Source organism: Lynx canadensis, chromosome E2 (genome assembly GCF_007474595.2).
Source record: "Lynx canadensis isolate LIC74 chromosome E2, mLynCan4.pri.v2, whole genome shotgun sequence".
Taxonomy (NCBI): domain Eukaryota; kingdom Metazoa; phylum Chordata; class Mammalia; order Carnivora; family Felidae; genus Lynx; species Lynx canadensis.
Genome location: NC_044317.1, coordinates 43,768,040 through 43,786,906, shown reverse-complemented (window position 1 = coordinate 43,786,906; position 18,867 = coordinate 43,768,040). Strand labels below are relative to the sequence as shown.

At 56.9% G+C, this 18,867-nt stretch overlaps 1 protein-coding gene across 1 annotated transcript; it reads left to right on the top strand.

Moving 5' to 3' along the window:
• Positions 1-2,411: 2,411 nt before the first annotated feature.
• On the top strand, positions 2,412-17,126 carry DMKN (dermokine). The gene is made up of 21 exons (XM_030297325.1): positions 2,412-2,868; positions 3,126-3,341; positions 3,466-3,525; positions 3,821-3,871; positions 4,053-4,220; positions 4,902-4,958; positions 5,322-5,387; positions 5,662-5,712; positions 7,277-7,324; positions 7,978-8,031; positions 8,995-9,039; positions 9,186-9,233; positions 9,431-9,478; positions 11,905-11,961; positions 12,221-12,268; positions 14,141-14,188; positions 14,305-14,346; positions 14,674-14,742; positions 16,165-16,188; positions 16,301-16,348; positions 16,650-17,126. The coding sequence occupies exons 1-20, from the start codon at positions 2,491-2,493 to the stop codon at positions 16,346-16,348; spliced, it is 1,626 nt and encodes a 541-aa protein (XP_030153185.1). The 5' UTR covers positions 2,412-2,490; the 3' UTR covers positions 16,650-17,126.
• The last annotated feature ends 1,741 nt before the right edge of the window (positions 17,127-18,867 follow it).

Here is an 18,867-nt window from a genome sequence, read left to right as displayed (position 1 = left end):
AAGGTAGTTTTCCCCAGCAGGTAGAACATGGGACTGCATGGGAGAAATTTAGGTGGTTCACGAACATGGCCTTGAAGAAGTCTGAACCGCACAGTGAGAGACGTACCCTTTTCTCACTTTTCTCCGAAGCTTCCTGATTATGTTAAAGAGGAAGGCTCAATTTCTGTGCTGGCGTTCCTCGACCTCCCTCATACTTGCTAATCTCCTCTTTTATTTATTTTTTAATGTTTATTTATTTATTTTGAGAGAGAGAGAGAAAGCAGGGGAGGGGCAGAGAGGGGGGGGGGCATCCCAAACAGGCTCCATGCTGTTAGCGCAGAGCCTGATGCAGGGCTGAACCGTGAGATCATGACCCGAGTGGAGATCGAGTTGGGCGCTTAACCGACTGAGCCGCCCTGGTGCCCCGCTGATCTCCTTTCTTAACAAAGGACGAACGGGGGCTGCAGCCAGCTACAATGTAACACCACTGTTTGCTTCTCACCCTGTTTTCTGGTACTATCTGTCTATGGGTAAGCGATCCTGTCTTTCCTCCTCCAGAAGCGACATATAATACACTTAAGAAAGTAAGCTGGCTTAAGGAAAAATATCAGTAATAGAGCTAGGATGGAGGGCGGATACATGCCACTGTGAGGGTGGCGTCCCAGGAGGGAAGTGTGGGCGGGAGTCTCTGAGTCAGGGAGTGTGCCGACTCCAGCCCCACGGTCCTGCCCTTGGAAATGGAAGCAGCAGGCTCAGGGGCCGAGGCGTCCATCAGCGATCCGGAGGCCTCAGATTTACTCCAGCTCCCTGCCCCCCCGCCCCCCCCACGAGGCCCCGGGGCAAAATCACAGCCAATTCTATCCAGATGAGAATGAAGGTTTTGACAGGCAAGGGGGGAGGTCTGAGACAGATGATGACAGAAAGTGCTGGCATTAGGGCAGGCCTGGGCTTGGCTCTGGCCCTACCCCACACCCACCCCACACCACCGCTCCCCTCTGAGCCCCAGATTCTCGGTCTCTACGTGGGGTTACAGTGAGACCAGCTCCCAGGGCTGTGTGAGCCTTGAAGTGCTTAATCCGGCACCAGGCACATAGAAGGCCCTTGACAAACTGAAGTTGCCGTGATGATTATATTGTTATTCCCACTGCCACCATTATGATTATCATTAAACAGAGGTAATGACAACAGGTAGGGCTGCCCGGGACAGACCGGGACCGTGTTTACACGGTGAGAGGATGTTACAAGGTGGGGTGCGGGTGCTGGGGTGGAGAGAGACTGACTGAGAGGCATTGAGAAAGGCGGATGGAAACCGGCCCCTCCTAACTCGGTGATGAGTCCCAGTGATACAAGGCCAGGGACAAGTGGGAGGACCCCGGGTGCTACTAAACCGGGGTGAGAGGGCAAGACGCCCAAACTCTGTGTCCTGAGCCCAGATGTGGGGGGTGGGGGGCCCTCACGCCGACCCCTCCTCCCTCGCAGCCCAGGCCCGGCGGAGACAGGGGTGGGTGGGGCGAGCAGCAGTCCAGGCCTCCCAGGAGGCTGTGAGCTCACACACGTGCCCCCAGTGGGCCAGGTAAACAGGATGGGTGCCTGGGTCAGCTGCTTCCTCCCACTCATTCCCTGGGGGTGGCTGGCCCGCCCAGCTCCCCTGCTCCGCACCCAGCTTTCTCAGCCAAGGGCAGCCCGAGTGCTGAGACGCCCTGGTGACCGCTCTGGGGCTGGCCACTTCCTTCCCCGGCACCCGGGGTCCCCACTGAGGGCAGTCTCACAGCTCCCAGGCCCTCTGCGGGCTGGAAGGTACGGGGGAAGGTGAGGACAGTCACCTTTAGGTGACAGTATGGGCGGGAAGACAGATGGGAGAGACAAAGGCCACCAAAACCAAGGCAGCAAGGCCAAGAAAGGGCACCTGCCTCTCATCCTGGTGCCCCTGACCCGGGCTGGCTTCCACCTAGTGGGTCCTGCCCCACTGGGTTCCTACGCTGGCCTCCCTGGTTGGGTCCTGCCTGTGGTTCCTCTCTCCTAAGTCCCCTCCATCCCACCACCTCTAGGAGACGCCAACCACCTGTCTCCTCGGATGCCCCCATCCCCACCCTGCGCCCCAGATTCCTAAGGTTGGGAAATCGGAACACTGTTGCACCTGCCTCATCCCATGTCTCCCTCCCTCCCTGATTCTTGGGCTCCCTCTCTGTTTCAACACAGATTCTCGGACTCACAATTACAGCTCATTACCCTATCGGTGGCTGGCCCTGAGTCACGAGGGAGGGACACAGGGCTGCCCAGCCCTGCCACCTTCTCCCAAGCTGCAGTATAAGGAGTAGAGGCAGGGAGGAGGACTCTGGGAAGGCAGGGGAGTCTGGGAAAGGAGGGAGAAGGCTGCACACCTAGAGGGAGGGAGAAGTCCGAAGGAAGAAGAGAACAGAGGAGGCCACGCAGCAGGGAGGAGGAGACAGGGCAGAGAGAAATAAACTCGGGTGGGAAGAAGGCAGGAGGGAGAGAAGGAGCGAGGCGGAGATGAGGTTGCAGGGCTCCCTGGCCTGCCTCCTGCTGGCCCTGTGCCTGGGCAGCGGGGGGGCCGGCCCGTTGCCGAAAGAAGGGGAGGGTGCGGGAGCAGGTGTCGAGGAGGCCGTGGGACACGGGATGGGAGACGCCATTGGAAAGGGGGTGGGAGATGCCATCAGCCAAGGAGTCGAAGAGGCTGCTGGCGAAGGGACCGGAGGGACCGCCGGCTCTGCAAGCAGGGGGGCCACGAGCCGTGGCGTGGAGGAGGCAGCCCGCGTCCTTGGGAACCCTGGGGGTGAGGCAGGCAGGCAGGCTGAGAACATCATTCGCCGCGGAGGAGATGCGGTTCACGGCTCCTGGCAGGGCGTGCCCGGCGGCAACGGTGCTTGGGTGAGTAGCGGGAAGCTGGGTGTGGAAATGGGAGGCCGTGGGCCCCCGGGTTGAGAGTCTTGGAGTGGGTTGGAAGGGTGACCCATGGGAAGGAAGGTCTCTTACTTGTGGCTGTCTGCGGTGGTTTCCCTCCACGTGATGCGGCCTTCCCCTGCCGCCTTGGGGTCTCCGTCCCCCTGCCTCGGGCTTTGTCCCGCCCTCCCCTGTCACCAGGCGGATGGTCACGCACACTAAGTGTGGGCGCGTTGCTCTTGCAGGGAACCGATGGCCAGCCTCCATCTGGAGGCCATGGCATCTTTGGCTCCCAGGGTGGCTTTGGAGGTCACAGCCAGGGCAACCCTGGAGGCCCGGGGACTCCTTGGGGCCAGGGATACCCCAGAGGTTCAGATGGCAGCTTTGGAACCCACTCTCAGGGAGGCGCCTGGGGCCAAGGAGCCAATGGAGGATCTTTGAACTTGGGGCCTAACGCTCAGGTACGGTAACCACCCCAGCCCTGATGTGCGCCACCTCCTGCCCTTCGAGCCCACGGTCCCCACGCCTCCCTCATCTGTCGGTCAGTCCCCATCAGTCCCCGGCTCAGCCTGCCCCTCTCCGCAGGGGACCGTGGTCCAGCCCGGGTACGGCTCAGTGAGAGGCAGCAGCAACTCACACACAGAGGTGAGGGGACGGGTGTGGGCAAAGCAGAGGGTGTTCGGGTGCGTGGGACAGAAAGGAGGCGAATTGGAGAGGAAAAGAAAGAAGGATTGGGGCGGGGTGGGGGGAGCGGACTGAGGTACAAGGCAGCTTGGACAGGGAAGAGACGGGCCGGGCCAGGTGACCAGGAGGAGGGGAGGGGAGTGGGACGGGGCGTGGGGGAGAAACACGTGGGGAAAGGGGCCAAGCCACAGGAAGCGGGAGAGCCCGGCCGCGAGGGCAGGGGCTCTGACTGAGGTCTGGAAACTCTCCCCTGCAGTGCACCAACCCCCCGCCGTCCGGCTCAGGCGGAAGCTCTGGCAACTCCGGGGTAAGGGGACAGGCGACTGGGCGGCTGGGGGCATTTTGCACAGCGGACGATGGAGTCTCTGCTCCCCTGAGACCGTGCCGGGAATGTGCCCGAGCAAGAGGGGGAGGGCGAGGGGGAGGGGAGCAAATGATCCTGATGTTCTCGACTCTGGTTCTCACTCTGGTCTCTTCCCGCCCCTCAGGGAAGCGGTGGCAGCGGCGGTGGCAGCAGTGGCAGCGGCGGTGGCAGCGGCGGTGGCAGCAGCGGTGGCAGCGGCGGTGGCAGCAGTGGCAGCGGCGGTGGCAGCAGCGGTGGCAGCGGTGGTGGCAGCAGCAGTGGCAACAGTGGCAGCAATTATGGGCCCAGCTGGGTGAGTCCTGCTCCCCCTTGAAGGCAGAGGTGCAGCCCGGACCCCGGCGGTCCCTGCGGAGGAGACAGCCTCCAAGGTCTTCCCGAACGCTGGCGTCGCTGTGGCCCCGTCCTGGGCCCCTCGGCCCCTGCACCCCACCTTCCCGGCCCCAGCAGGCGGTGTTCCTTACACACACCCCCTAGGTCCCCACAAGGGGTGCCCTGCCTGCTGCCAGCTCACGGGGCTCCCGTGTCTTCCGTTCCACGCGGGTGGGGTGCTTTCCCTCCCGTCTCACCCACCGCTGTGCCAGTGTCCACTGGGCAGATCTGACAAGAGACGGGGGTGGCAGACGGAAAGAGAGGGGTGGACATGGGAAAATAGGACACCTGCTTGGGAAGCTCCCCGGGGAACAGGGGCAAGCCTGTCGCACACATGGAGAGAGGACATTTGTGGAGCTGTGGTGTAGATGACACTGATACATACGGGACACGTGGGGCCCCTACAAAAGGGGTGAGGGGCCAGGAGGGGACCACGGGCTCAGCGTGGGCTCTCCCACGGAGGGGTCTGCCGTGGGGAGCACCATCGGCTTCCTTAGATATCTGGGAAAGGTGTCAGGCCACAAGAGGGAGGTGACTAGGATGAGCCAGGCCACGTAAACTGCTGTAATTTACTGCTCCTTGTACTACCTGCTTCCCCATCTAGGACCGTCCCTTAGAAAATTCTAGGAATTTTGATCAAAGCAGCTACTCAGGCTCCCAGGTAATTACAGATCTAGGGGTCCCTTCCCCTTTCCAGGTTCCAGGAGAGGGGGGGAGGAGGAGAGTCAGGAGGACAGGAGCCCCTGGGTGCCAGGGTCAAGGCTCTTCACTTCTGGCCTGTGGGGTGGGGGAGGGAAGAGGAGACAAGAGCTCGGAATCCCCAAACTGGCCCACATTTCCAAATACACTTGGCCACACGGACCTTTGTGCTCCGAATAACTTCCCTCGGTGACTGGCTAGCTGAAGACGGGAAGAGATGGAGGTTGGGGACAGGGGAGTAAAGAGAAACATAACACCCTGGAAATGATCTGGTTCTGGCTGAGTGCTTCGGAGACCCTGCACGGACTCCTGCTTTCCCTCGTAGGGACACGGTTCTGGCTCTTCCTCGGGTAGCAGTGGCGGCGGAAGCGGTGGTGGAAATAAACCCGAGGTGAGTGTCCGCTGCGCGCACACCTGCACAGATCTCCCTCCTTTCCCCGGATGGGAGGGAAAACGGGGGGTGCCGAGGCCCCTCGCGTGACGGGAGAGTTGGGAGAGCGACGGCCAGAGCTGAGAGGGGGTGCGCTGCTGGGGGCGGGTGTGGGCTAGCCTTGGGGGTAACATGCTGCAGTTTGGGGGCTGGGGTTGGTTTCCAGGTGGCAACAGAGAGAAAGCCTTCTCTCTCTCTCTCTCTCTCTCTCTCTCTCTCTCTCTCTCTCTCTCAGTGTGACAACCCAGGGAATGAAGTCCGCGTGTCTGGAGGATCTGGGGGTCAGGTAAGAGCCAAACTTGGGCCCACTCTTGGGCACAAACTGTGCCCACCCCTGCTCAGCCCCAACTCCGTCTGTGGGGAAGAAACCGAATCTCCAAAATAATAATGAATGGCAAATCCCCACGTGGTGTGCCTCACTTTATACCATGGATGGGACGGTGAAAAATCACATAGAAACCAGTCCTTTTAGAAACGTCATCATTTCAAATGACCAACACCCACCTGGCCAACAAACAGAGTCCCGTGACCTCTTTGACAGCGTTGGAAACCGTGTGTCGAAAGCGTGCGCTTCCCTCCTGGTTATTCTGGAAATCTGGGCTTTCTGTCAGCACCTGCAGCACTGACAAGAGGAAGTGTTACGCTAAGGTCCCCACCAATCACCTACGGTTCTTGTGAAAATGCAGGTTCTGAGTCAGCAGGCCTGGGGTGGGGCTGAGATTCTGGTTTCTATCAGGTTCTGGGCAAAGCAGATGGGGCTCGACTGTGGCTGGTGTGAGCGCGGCCGACCATCGGGGAGAAGGCTCCCTGAATAACAGGCTCTTCGGATATTAGAGATACTGACCTCGATGGGTAGACAGGTGTCAGAAAAGCTCCCAGCCTGTAATTCTGTCTCTAGTTTTTTATGTAGCAAAGTCTTAAATATGTAGTCAAACATATCAGTCTTTTCTTCTATGGTTTCTGCTCTTGAGAACGCAAAGGCTTTTCTTTTCTTCTAGAACTACTTCTATAATTTCATTGTTTCTATTTAACTCTTTAATCCATCTGGACTTGACTTTGCTGTATACAATCTAGTCCAGTTCCTCAGATCAGCTGGACTTAACCCACACTTTGGATCAGAGCTGTGTGCTCTCTTATGAGGGGAAAATCAGATAAAAACAGAAGGGAGGGAACCAGTGAGATGTAACTGTCCCCCTTACACCCCCCGAATACTGAACTGGTGTTCCCAGCTGTGTGCACTGAATTATTTCTACCACTGATGTAAAAATGCTGCTTGCAAATACCTTCATATTTTGGGAGAGCTTCTGTGGTGGTTGTACCTTTTTTTTTTTTTTAAGTCTATTTATTTATTTTGAGGGAGAAAGTGTGAGTGGGGGAGGGGAGAGAGATGCAGAGCATAGGTGGGGGAAGGGCAGAGAGAGAGGGAGACACAGAATCTGAAGCGGGCTCTGGGCTCTGAGCTGTCAGCACAGGGCCCGATGAGGGGCTCGAACCCGTGAACCATGAGATCATGGCCTGAACTGAAGTCGGATGCTTAACCGACTGAGCCACCCAGGCGCCTAGGGAGCTCTACTTGGTTAAACGGGCTCATCTGTGCTGGGCACTGCTTTCTTTATGGCACATGAATATCTACCAGTACAGGTCCTCCCTTGCTGCCTGTCTTTTCCAGTGTTTTCTCACCTATTCTTAGACACTTACTCTCCCAGATGAATTCCAAGAATATTTTGACATGTTCCAAAAGAGAATCCCATGAGCGTTTATAGAAGAATTGTATTAAATCGGCACCAACATTTGCAGGGATGGACCCAAGATCTAAAACAATGACCTGTGTTTCGTGTCTCATCCTTCAGGGCTTCCAAGGAGGACAGGGAGGGCCCGGCAGCTCTGGTGACATCAGGGTAAGGAGATGACAGGCCTTGAGAGTAGAGACTGGTGGCAGGAGAACGGGATGGTGATCACCTCTGCAGTAGTGATACCAACAGGGCAGATAGTCTCACGTCGCAGCCCAGTCTTGGCCTTGACCCTGGGAATTCATCTTAGTCCTGAGGAGTGGGGGTCTGGAGGCAACTACCTCTCACTCAGGAGGAGACAAGCCAGGCTACTTCTGGGCCTCCTCGGCTCCCACTGACTCTCCAGCTAGTGTCACCCTTCTGACCAAAGCAAAACATCAGCCCAGACTGGGCCCTGCAGTTTGAATCACTTTAGTCCAACGGTCTGGCTGGCTTCCACCTCAAAACCAGAGGATAATTCAGATACTTTGACGGCAAGGACGCTTCCTGGTGGATTTTGGGCAGTTTGCAGACATGAACAGAAAGAGGTGGTTATGTCACCTGTAAGTATCGTAAGTGTGCAATAGCCCGGTCGACAAGAAGTTGAGGCAAGATTTTCCAGGGAAGACGGAGCTGCCCGGGGAGAAGAGCCTCTCTGGGGGTCCCGGGAAATCTCCAGTCCCCTGATTCAGGAGACCCTTGCCCACATTCTGCTCTCCTGCCCTCTCGTCCGCATCTTCCCTGCTTCCCCACCGACTCTTCTCCATTTTCTGTCTCCCCAGGAAATAAGCAAAGAAGGCAGTCACCTCGTTGGGGGCTCCCAAGGCAATTATCAGGTGAGCAGGGACAGCTTTCCGAGAAGGGATGGTGGGGGGTGGGGACAGAGTGCTAAGGGACCGGGAAAAGAAATAGAAGCATCAGTGTCTTCTCGCTGCTACTCTGAGTCTGTGGCGGGTAACTGTCAGGAGACCAGATGGGGGTCTGGGATCCCTGTCTCCTCCATTCATTCATTCTCTCCTTCCTTCGAATGGCCGTCACAGCCACGTTATCACTGTGAAGGGAAGGATAGCCGGAAGTAACAGAGGGGTCAAGGGGCTGTATTTGGGAACCATACTTAAGAAGGCAGTGTTGACAAGTGGAAAGGCAGTGAATTTTGAGGTAGTAGTTGGGGGTTCAAATGACAGCTGTATCACCTGTCATCTGTGCATCTTCAGACCGGTCAGTTGACCTCTCTGAGCCTGGGCCTCCTCTTGGGTCAAATGGGGCCAGCAAAGCGAGCAAACTTGCTCACCACCCCCCCCCCCCCAACCGCCTGAGTTACTGCAGAACTTTCTGCGACCACTAAGGTGGTTCAGAACCTGGACCCTGGAGGCCAACAAGGAGACAGATCCTGAGGCAAGCTGCCGACGGCTCTGACTTTAGTTTCCTTATCTGTACAGTGGAGACATCTCCACGCAGGAACGCGGCAGGTTAAGGCACCGTGCTAGGCGCCTGGTGGATCACACGTCACATACCAGCAGTGTTTTGGGGGCAGGCTATGCGGGGGTGGGGGTGGGGGTGGCGGGCAGAGTCAGAGTATGAATATGATTCAAGGGGCTGGGCAGGGTTATTCTAGGAAGTGGCAAATAGTCCAGGAAGGGGGGCTTCCTAGCTGCTGTGTGAAAAAGAAGAGAAGGTGGCTTTACAGAGAGTACACAGAGCTTGAGCCAAGGCAGAGGTGGTGAGCCAGGAGCAGGTGGCCAGGTGGCACGCGTGACCGGAGGCACAGGCTTTGAAAATCAGTCCCCCTTCCTACCCAGTGGCAAGGGTCCGGTGGTGAAGCTGTCAGTGGGATCAATACCTTGGTGAGTGGAGGCATCACCCCACCTTGGGTCCGGACCGTGGTGTCAGGCAACCCACGGGTCCCCTCCTGAGCCCCAGAGCGCCTGCCCCTGCCTCTGGCTCACAAGCCGGCTTCCCACTCTCATCCCATTTCTCCCCGATGCCTTAGAACTCTCAGACATCTCCTGGGCTCTTCAACTTCGACACTTTCTGGAAGGTGAGTTCGGCCAGGTGGCTCTGCTCACTCTGTTGGCAAGGCAAACCCCTGTCCCTCTGCCCCGCAGGCTGAGGTCCTCTTTCTATAACCAACCGCCCGTCAGTGGTGGACCTTGACCTCTCCTGCCCCGAGGCCCTGAGCCAATTGCATTATGACCCAATTTGCCATTTTCCTTTTTTTTTTTTTTCCCTCTGCAGAATTTTAAATCCAAGCTGGGTTTCATTAACTGGGATGCCATAAACAAGGTAAGGGCTGGAAGGCTATGCCATTCCGATCCCCAGGGGAGAGGGGATTGGAGAAGAGGTGTGGGGACCTGGGGAGATGATGGTGGCCACTAAGAGGGCGTTTTGTCCAGTGCTTAAAAAGAGGGACAGGAATGACGAGGAAGGACAGAGGGGTGGGCTGGGAGTCGGGGATGAGGGAGTGCCTCTTTCGGGTCTCAAGCAGAGGGAAGCTTGAGCTTCTCTGAAGCTCAGTTTCCCCTTCGAGACCTGGAAGGTTAAGGGGAGCAAGAAGAGGCCTAGTCCTCGGGAAACCGGAGAGGCCGCAGAGGCCGGGTAGGTGGCGGACTGCACCTTAGTCGGGAGGACCGGGAGGGAGGACCGCCGGCTGAGAGAGGAGGGAGTGTGTACCAGGTGCCTGCTAGGGGCCAGGCGTGCTGGGCTCCGGGCCCGCGTGATCTTAGGAGGCGCTTGGGGCCCCGAACCCCCTTCTGCTTCCTCCCTGCCCACGCCTTCCACGTTCAGGGGACCCCCTGGCAGGTTGATTTGACACCCGAATAGCAGAGGCAGATAAACAACCCACACAAATACCAAAGGCAGAATTTGCAAATGACGGTTGAGCCGGTGTGCTTTGATCCACTCTTTTTTTTTTAAATTAAATGTTTATTTATTTCGAGAGAGAGAGAGAGAGAGAGAGAGAGCGCTCGCGTGCGCACCCGTGAGAGCGTGAGCGGGGCAAGAGCAGAGAGAGAGGGAGAGGGAGAATCCCAAGCAGGCTCCACACTCAGCATGGAGCCCAATGTGGGGCTGGATCTCACCAACCATGAGATCATGACCTGAGCCAAAATCAAGAGTCGGACGCTTAGCCGACTGAGCCACCCAGGTGCCCGGTGATCTATTCTTTTTTTTTTTTTTTTTTTTTTAAAGCATTATGAACTAGTTGCCAAAGTTTAAAAACTGAGAGATTTTACAAAATGACTTGGAATTCCGGCTTCTCTTGAAAAATGTGGCAACGCGGGGCCCCTCTTTCCTCGAGCTCCCAGAGACAAGAGCTGAGTGGCCACTGCTTCTTGTGGGGGGTGGGGGTGGGAGGGGCTTGTTCTCCAGCAGCCACAGGACCCTGCCTGTCACAGTCTCTGAGTTCTCGACCTGTAACACAACAGAAACAAGGCGAGGGCCCCTAACCTCTAAAACTGGCAGGGGAACCGAGGTGGCGGGTGGCGGTAGGCAGGGAGGCGAGGACAGAGCCCCGCCCTCAGCAAGTCCAAGTCTGCCCCCTGGGGAATAAGGTGGGACAGTGAAAGATACAGGAGGCAGAAGGTCCCAGCGGCAGCGCGGTTCTGGTTTGGATGAACCGCAGGAGCAAATGGACTGTTTCTGTTTTATGGAGAAACAGCCCCCCCCCCCCAACCCCCAACCCCTCTCACGGGGAACTTAGGCCCAGAGGCACATGCTCATACTTCCCCGGGTCCTGGAAGGCAGTCGACATTCTGGCACATCTAGGGGGCCGGTAAAAGGAGAGCGCTCACAGTTAGGCAGGATCCATCTGGGGCGGCTTCCCCAGGAGCAGGTCTGGGAAGAAGGGCAGGACAGAGCTGGGCAGAGAAGAGAACAGAGAGCCCATCTCCTTCACAAGGAGGGCCAGACTGACCAGTGACGACAAGGAGAATGTACGTAACAGTTCTTGGCACGCAGGAGGTTTTCAAGCCCAACTGGAATGTCCAGATTTGACTGGATGACGGCCGTGGGCAAAAAGATCCCTGCGGATTTCAGCAGCGGAGGCCCGATCCACCCCTGACTTGGCCCACTACGGCCTGATTCCTATTCCCTGAGCTCCCTCTTAGAACTTATTTCTCTGCCCAGGACCAGAGGAGCTTTCGCACCCCGTGACCTCCAGACAAGGAGCTACCAGATGGATGGGAGCCCCCCTCCCATCCCTTCTTAAAACATCGCTATCCCACCGTTAATCTCAACCCTTACCCTCGAAATAAACCTTAGCTGCCCCACACTCCTGGTCTCTGCTCCTTTCTTACGTCTCCACTGTTGTTCCCCAGGGTGCGGGAGGGGGGTGTCTGGAAGGATCGAAGTGCAGCTCTCAGCTTTGGGAAATGGGCTGGAGGCGGAAGGGAAGGTAAAAAGGCGGGAAGTTCTGGGGACAGGTCCTGGTCCTGAGGTCCTGAGTTCTGGCAGAGGCTGGGGGAACAGGGATAGTCAAGAGCATGCCGGATGCGCCTGGGGAGGGGAGCTGGTTAGTGGCGCCCGAGAGCTAGCCTTTCTCTCCCTCTGCTTCCAAAAGCCATTTTCTGGTGTCCCTGAAGACACCCGGCTTCCCTCAAACCTTAGTCACCATGAAATTCTGAAGACCGAGCAACGGTGGTAGCGGGAACAGGGGCCTAGGTGAGCAGGGGGCCGGGCTCCGTGCTAACCTGCACCCCGCCTTTCCTCTACAGGGCCAAGTCCCGTCCCCCAGCACGCGGGCCCTCCTCTACTTCAGCCGGCTCTGGGAGGTAGGAGACCTCTCACTTTTCAAAGAACTAGGGATCCTGGTCATCTGTCCCCGTCGCCACCTCCCTCCAGCTCCAGCCCACTGTCACAAAATTCACCCTCTTTTCACTTTTGAGATCTCAAACTCCCCTGTGCTTATTTTCATCTAACCCCCGAACCACACCCAGGCTCCAAAACCCATTCCTGCACATCAGCCCCCAACTTCCCACCAAGCTGCAGCACTCCGGGCTGAGGCCCACTCACCTCTTCTCCTCCCTGCAGGATTTCAAACACAACACCCCTTTCCTGAACTGGAAGGCAATTATCGAGGTAAGGGTGGCAGAACCTTTGGGGTCGGGTGCTCAGCTCTGGGGACGCGGGATCTAGGCCCTGGGCAGTGACGTGTAGACTCGGTCCCTGTTGTTCACCTTCCCTGCTGACGGAGGGTGCCTCCCTCCCTTCCCACTCTCCTCCCTTTCTGCAACGCTGAGTGGGGGTGGATTGGGAGGGAGAAGCTGTGAGTCACTGGAGAAGGAGTAGGGTGGGCGGTCCTCCCGCCGATAAAAGCTGAGGCCCAGGGCTGGGGCCTCCACAGGCCCAGGAACATGAAGCCAGCCACTGTCTCTGCTCTGCTGCTTTTCCTGCTGGGTGTGGCCTGGCTCAGGGGGAGCCACAGCTGGGTGGGTACTGCAGGGTGAGCAGGTGGCGGGGACACGAGGTGGGGAAGAGGCAGGGGCCTGGAGCTGGGGTCAACTCTCTTCACTGGAAAGGGGGCTTTAGGGAGGAAAGCTGAAAGAAAACAGGCGGCACAGGGGGAGAAGGTCAGGTCATGGTCAAGTGCAAGCAGGTGCAGTGGGTCTGAATATCTGGGTTCTGGGAAGGATGGGCAGGACCTCTGGGTCCTGCAGGAGGCCATACCTTGATTCTGTATGGCCGAGAGCCTTTGGGCACTGAGGCAAAGGTGCACTCACTCATGCATGTGGGCCAGGCAAGTGAGGCTGGGCAGACGGGGCCATGTGAGGGGGGAGGTCAAAGCCCTTCTGCTGTGTACAGCCATGCGCTCAGGGATGGCCAGTGTGCCATGCCATTTGATGGAAATCTGAATTTTATTTTAATTTATTTCTATTTTTTTTTTTTTTTTTTTATTTTAGAGAGAGAGAGAGTGAGAGCAGGGCAGAGGAAGAGAAGAGCATGAGCAGGGCAGAGGGGCAGAGAGAGAGAGAGAGAGATCCTTAGGCTCCATGCTCAACACAGAGCCCAACGAGGGGCTCAATCCCACGACCCTGGGATCATGACCTGAGCCACAATCAGGGGTCTGACACTCAACTGACTGAGCCACCCAGGCGTCCCGGAAATCTGATTGCTAGTTGTTCGCAATTAATTTAATTTAAAAATGCAGACCAAGCAAAAACTTACTGGAGGCCTGTGGTCAAGCAGTTTGTGACCTCAATGTTGGGGCTAAGAGTGGGGCTAAAAATCAAGGGGAGTCAGGTGAGAGGAGGAACATCCTAACCCTGTGTGGGGGCAGGTGAGAGTGGGGGCTCCAGGTGGAGAAGGGATGGTCACAGAAACCGATCTCCTCTCCTCCCGCTGAGAATTCTCCTCTCGCCTTGACTGTGGAGGGGAGACGGCCGCGCACCTGTGCCTCACCAGGCTTCACGGGCTTCCTTGTGTTTCTCCCCTTTCTCTCTGGCCCAGAGCTAATCTAATCACCCGCTTTGCCTCCATGTGCTGAGGGTAAGAGCCCGATCTTCCAGGAGCCCTGTGGGAACAGCATTTGTGAACAGGGATTGCGGGGCCCAAGGAAGGAGCAGGGCTTGGTTTTGGCAGAACGTGGGCTGGGCTGAGGTGCGCGCCTGCCCCAAGGAAGCCTGTGTGGGCACCGCTCGTTTGCCATCAGTCCCGCTCAGTCCCGGGCCAGTCTGCCTCAGCCCCAGCTGCGCGGTGGGGGTGGTGCTGCCTCGCTCCCCCACACTCAGTGTGGAAACCTGTCCTGTATCTATCGGGGCCATCAGTTTCCTCCGGGCTCCCTGCCTTCTCTGTAGGTAGCGCTGATCACGGACCATGGACAGGGGTGCGGTGGGGTGGGCGGGGGTGGGTGCTCCGGCACGAGGGCCGAGCCTGGGCAGCAGGCTCGACTCTGGCAGGGCCGGAAGGACCGTGGACGAGGACACCCTAACTGTGGCTCCCTCTCCCTTCCAGGGCGCAGATGCGTCATCGCTCCAGAAGAGGTCGGGCGGCGCCGGTCAGGTGAGTCCGCCCTTTTACCTGCCTTCGACGGCCCTTGGTCCCTCTCGGTCTTGTTCTCAGCGCTGGCCAATCTGAAACCCTCTCTCCTTCACACCCCCATTCTGTCGTTTTTTCAGTCTGGCACAGGATGGCAAGAGGTGGCGGCCGTAACTTCTAAGGTAAGACATCCGTCACTGGACCGCCGGGTTCAGGCCTTGGTGTCCTGCCCTCATCTCCTAAGCGACACTTGAGGAGCTGGGAGAGGTACCGGGAAGGAGGAGGCAGGGCCATTCAGGAGACCACCGCAAAGTGAGGTGAGGCTGCGGGCTCTGGCTGGCCCGAGGAGATTCTATAGGAAAGAACGCATGACACAAGGAGGCAGGGGCTCGGGGACAGCTCTGGCCCAGGCAGGGAGGTGGGGTGTTTATTCCACAGCAAAATGCCCTCCCCCCTCTCTTGCCCCCCGCCCCCGCCCTCCTCCCCACTCTCTGGTTTTCTTTCCGCAGCACAACTATAACCAGCAGGCACACCCTACTCCTTCTGGTGGGCAGTACTCAGCCAAGATCCCCTCTAAGGTAAGGCTCCCAAGTGCCCCGTTTCCTCACTGGGGTGGCTGCCAGGTTTAGCTGAGGCCGAATCCTGTTTGTTTTGAAAGTCTTGTCTGCGAGGAGACTCGGGCTCCCTGAGAGCACTTTGGAGGCCATGGGTGCGAAGAACGCGGAATCTTCCACGGAACATTCGGTGTTCTTCACACACACCCCCTTGGAAAAGGTTACAAGGTAGCAGTGGCTGCATTGCAGGCGGAGGAGAAAACTGGGAATGAATAGCCTCTCAAAGAGGGATATAAAAGTCACATGACACACAGGAAAAGGAGCAGCCTTTGCTTTTTTTTTTTTTAACGTTTGTTTATTTTTGAGACAGAGAGATAGAGTGTGAGTGGGGGAGGGGCAGAGAGGGAGGGAGACACAGAATCCAAAGCAGGCTCCAGGCTCCGAGCTGTCAGCACAGAGCCCGATGCGGGGCTCGAACCCACAGACCGTGAGATCATGACCTGAGCCGAAGTCGGAGGCTTAATTGACTGAGCCTCCCAGGCGCCCCAGCAGCCTTTGCTTTTAGTGTCTGTTTCCTCCACCTCTTTAACTGCTGATTTCGTGGAGGGTGGGGGGAGAGGAAGGCACACCAGCACTTGGGCGGGTTGGGGGCAGGGGGCTTGCCCAGAAACCTTTGGCTGGTGGGAAAATTAATGCTTCATTCCACAAAACAAGTAATAGGAAACAAACACACAAATAAACCCTGAGAAGGGGCCCCTGGGTGGCTCAGTCTGTTAAGCGCCTGACTTGGTTTCAGCTCAGGTCATGATCTCAGTTTGTGAGTTCAAGCCCCACCTCGGGCTCTGTGCTGACAGTGCGGAGCCTACTTGGGATTCTCTCGCGCACTCTCTCTCTCAAAATAGATAAATAAACTTAAAAAAATAACAAAAAAACAACCCTGAGAATTTTGTTTCATTCAGTTACAAGGAAAGCCATCTTACAGACTCGGTAAATGAATGTGCTAAGTACTAATTAGGCTGGTGAAAAAAAACAGGCCCTATTCCCCTCCATCTCTCAGAACGAGGAAGCCCCTGCCCTCAGGGCCGGGACTTCTACTGAGAGATCAGAAGTCACCTACTGACTGGAAGCAGGTGACAGAGCAGCCGGCCCTGCCCGTGGGTGCCCACTCGCCAATTTCTACCCGCCCAGCGGCAGGGGGCACCCACCTTTCAGTCTGCCTGGCCGGCGTGTGCTCATCTTGGGTCAGATGTGCGCAGGCTGATGAGTCCGCTTTGAAAAAAAAGTCCGTGGGCTGAACGTCCACAGTCAGACCCAAGGACCTTTTTGCCAAGATCTTGGTCTGAGCCCTCCCCTGCCCTGGGGTCCCTCCTGAGCCCTGAGGCCGAGGCCGAGGCCACGGAGGGCCCTGTGGCGCCCCCATCATCTCCTCTGATCTTCTCTTTACAGGGGGTAGCCACGCCTTCTTCCTCGGTGAGTACCAGGGGGGGGGGGGGAAACGTGGCTCTTGAGACAAAGGGTCTGAGGCCAGAGGGTGTGCAGGAGACAGGGTGACGTCCACTCAGACGTTCTCCTTGTCCCGCAGGCTTCCCGGGTGCAGCCTGGCCTGCTGCGGTGGGTGAAGTTCTGGTAGGTGAGTATCCGAGCGAGCCGCACAAGCCACGGTCACCCCGGGGGTGCACTGAGGTCCCGGCATCTGCTTTGTTTTGCGTGGAAGCTCCACGGGCACTGAGGAGGAGCCCCTCGTGTGGCCTGTGGAGGAAGACTCATAAGGAAACGACAGAGGACACTCGGGAGCACCCTCTGAGTGCCGAGTGCGGGCCTGACAGGAGGAGAGGTTGAGGAAGGGTCTGGGGTGACGGGTGCGGAGGAAGTGAGTCGCCAGGGCGGAGGTGGTACGAGATGATCTGGGCAGAACCACAAATCTGTTTCAGGGAGGAGCAAGAGCAAGGGGACCCGCAGGCGAGACAGGTGGGACGCCGTGAGATTTCGGGAGCACCGAGACTGGATGAAGGGACACCTGGTTTCAGCAGATTCCAGAGTAGCCACGGGCTACCGTTTGCTCTTTTCTTTTTTAGAAGATTATTTCCAGTCATGACCGAGGCCCCGAAAAACGTCAGTCTTCGAGGAGCCCGACCGGGCCGCGTCCCTAGCTCTCCCCTCCCTGTGTCAGGCTTGGTCTAGGTGCTGACACCTGTTTTTTCCAGGTTGGGGACCAAATCTGTCTGTCCCTTGTATCTTGCAACCGCACTGTGGGGTCTCCGTGACCAGCAACTTCATCAGATAAACCCGCCACTTTTCTTCACCTACTCCGTTTTGTGACCTTAAGTCGGTGTGACAGTTCTTCAGAAGAAGCTTCTTCTCCTCCTGAGTTTCTTTATGGAAATAAAACCCGAATCTTGTTTCCCTAAGATTTCTCACACTGTGTTCTTTAATGTTGTGCTGGTGGCCGGGACCAGGGAGGATGGAAGTGATTTAGGGGTAGATAACGTGGCTTCCCGCCGACAGTGGCATACCAAATGGAGGGGTGGGGTGGGGCAACTGACAAGCAGTAGCTAGCTGATACCACCGTGCCTCAGTTTCTCCATCTGTAAAAAATCATCTTTGCCCAGTCTGCGTCTGAATGCTGTGCCCCTGAAGGTGAGGAACTCACAGGTGTTTTGCTAGCCTGAAAAGGCAACACGGAAGCGATTCACATCAGGAGGTCGGGGTAAAGAGCCTTTCAAGAGAGGAGGCCAGTCCCAGAGGGTCAGGAACGGGGCAAGAATAGGGCCCAGGGGCGTAGCAGAGCATATGCCTCGTAAACACAAGGCCTTGTCTGCCTTGTAAACACACTGAGGTGTGGATGAGGTCGTGTGCTTAGGAAGTTGTGGGCAGGAGGCTCATACCCAGTGCTTTAGCTCTGTGTCTCTGGGAGGCAGAGGGGGTGGTGGAAACTTCTACTGCGTTAATGTACCAAGGAAACAGGCAGAGGTCCTTGGTGCAGGCGGAGGCCAGGCTTATCACAAGCCTACGAGCTCTGCAGACACGGCCGGAGAGTCTGTACTCAGAGTCTCTGAGCCAAAGTCTCATCCAGGCTGTAGAATGTGCCCCAATTAGGGAGTCCCCACCAATCATCTCCCACATTCCTGCAGGGACCCAGGAAGTAAAAGAAGGACAGGAAGCTCCCTGCCAGCCTCGGGGACACCCCCCCCCCCCCCCCCCCCCCCCCCGCCACCTCCAAGATCCCAAGTTCCCTGAGTGCATGGTCCGACTGCCTCGGTCATTGTTTCGCCCCCGCACTGACCACAGGGCCTGGCACAGGCGAGGCCTCAAATAGTTGATGAATAAATAAAAGAAACCTGGCCCCAAATGGACCTGGGGAACCTGTCTTGATCAAAGGCATCTGGCTGAGAGAAAGACGAGGACTATTCCTATTTTCACGTTTGTCCTGATTTGGGGGCTACTGCTTTATACAGACATACCTCATCTGATCGCGCTTGGTGGCTATTACATTTTTTACAACTTGAAGGTTCGTGGCAACCCCACCTCAAGCGAGTCTATTGGCGCCACTTTTTCCGATAGCATTTGCTCACTTTGTGTCTCTGCATTACATTTTGGTAATGCTCGAAATATTTCAAACTTCTTCATTATTCTTATTATATTTGTTTCGGCGGTCTGTGATCGCTATGTTTGACGTTACTGCTGTAATATTGTGGGGCAGGTACCATTGGCGTCACCCCTATAAGACGGCAAACTTAAGCCGTAAATGTCGTGCGTGTACCCCACTGACGGCCGTCCCCCTGTCTCTCTCCCCTCCTTGGGCCTCTCTCTTCCCTGAGACACAGTATTGAAATTAGGCCAGTTAATAACCCCACACGGGCCCCTGAGTGTCCGAGTGAAAGGAAGAGTCTCTCTCACTTGAAATCGAAAGCTGGAAATGATTCAGCCTAGCGAGGAAGGTAAAAGCCAAGACAGGCTCTTACGCCAGTTGGCCATTTGTGAACGCGAAACAAACGTTCTTGAAGGAAACGAAAAGTGCTACTTTAGTGAGGATGTGAACAAGAAAGCAGACAGCCTTGTTGCTGATGTGGAGAAAGCCGGAGTGGTCTGGGCAGAAGATCAAACCAGCCACGGCATTCCCTTAAGCCAAAGCCTCATTCAGAGCATTCT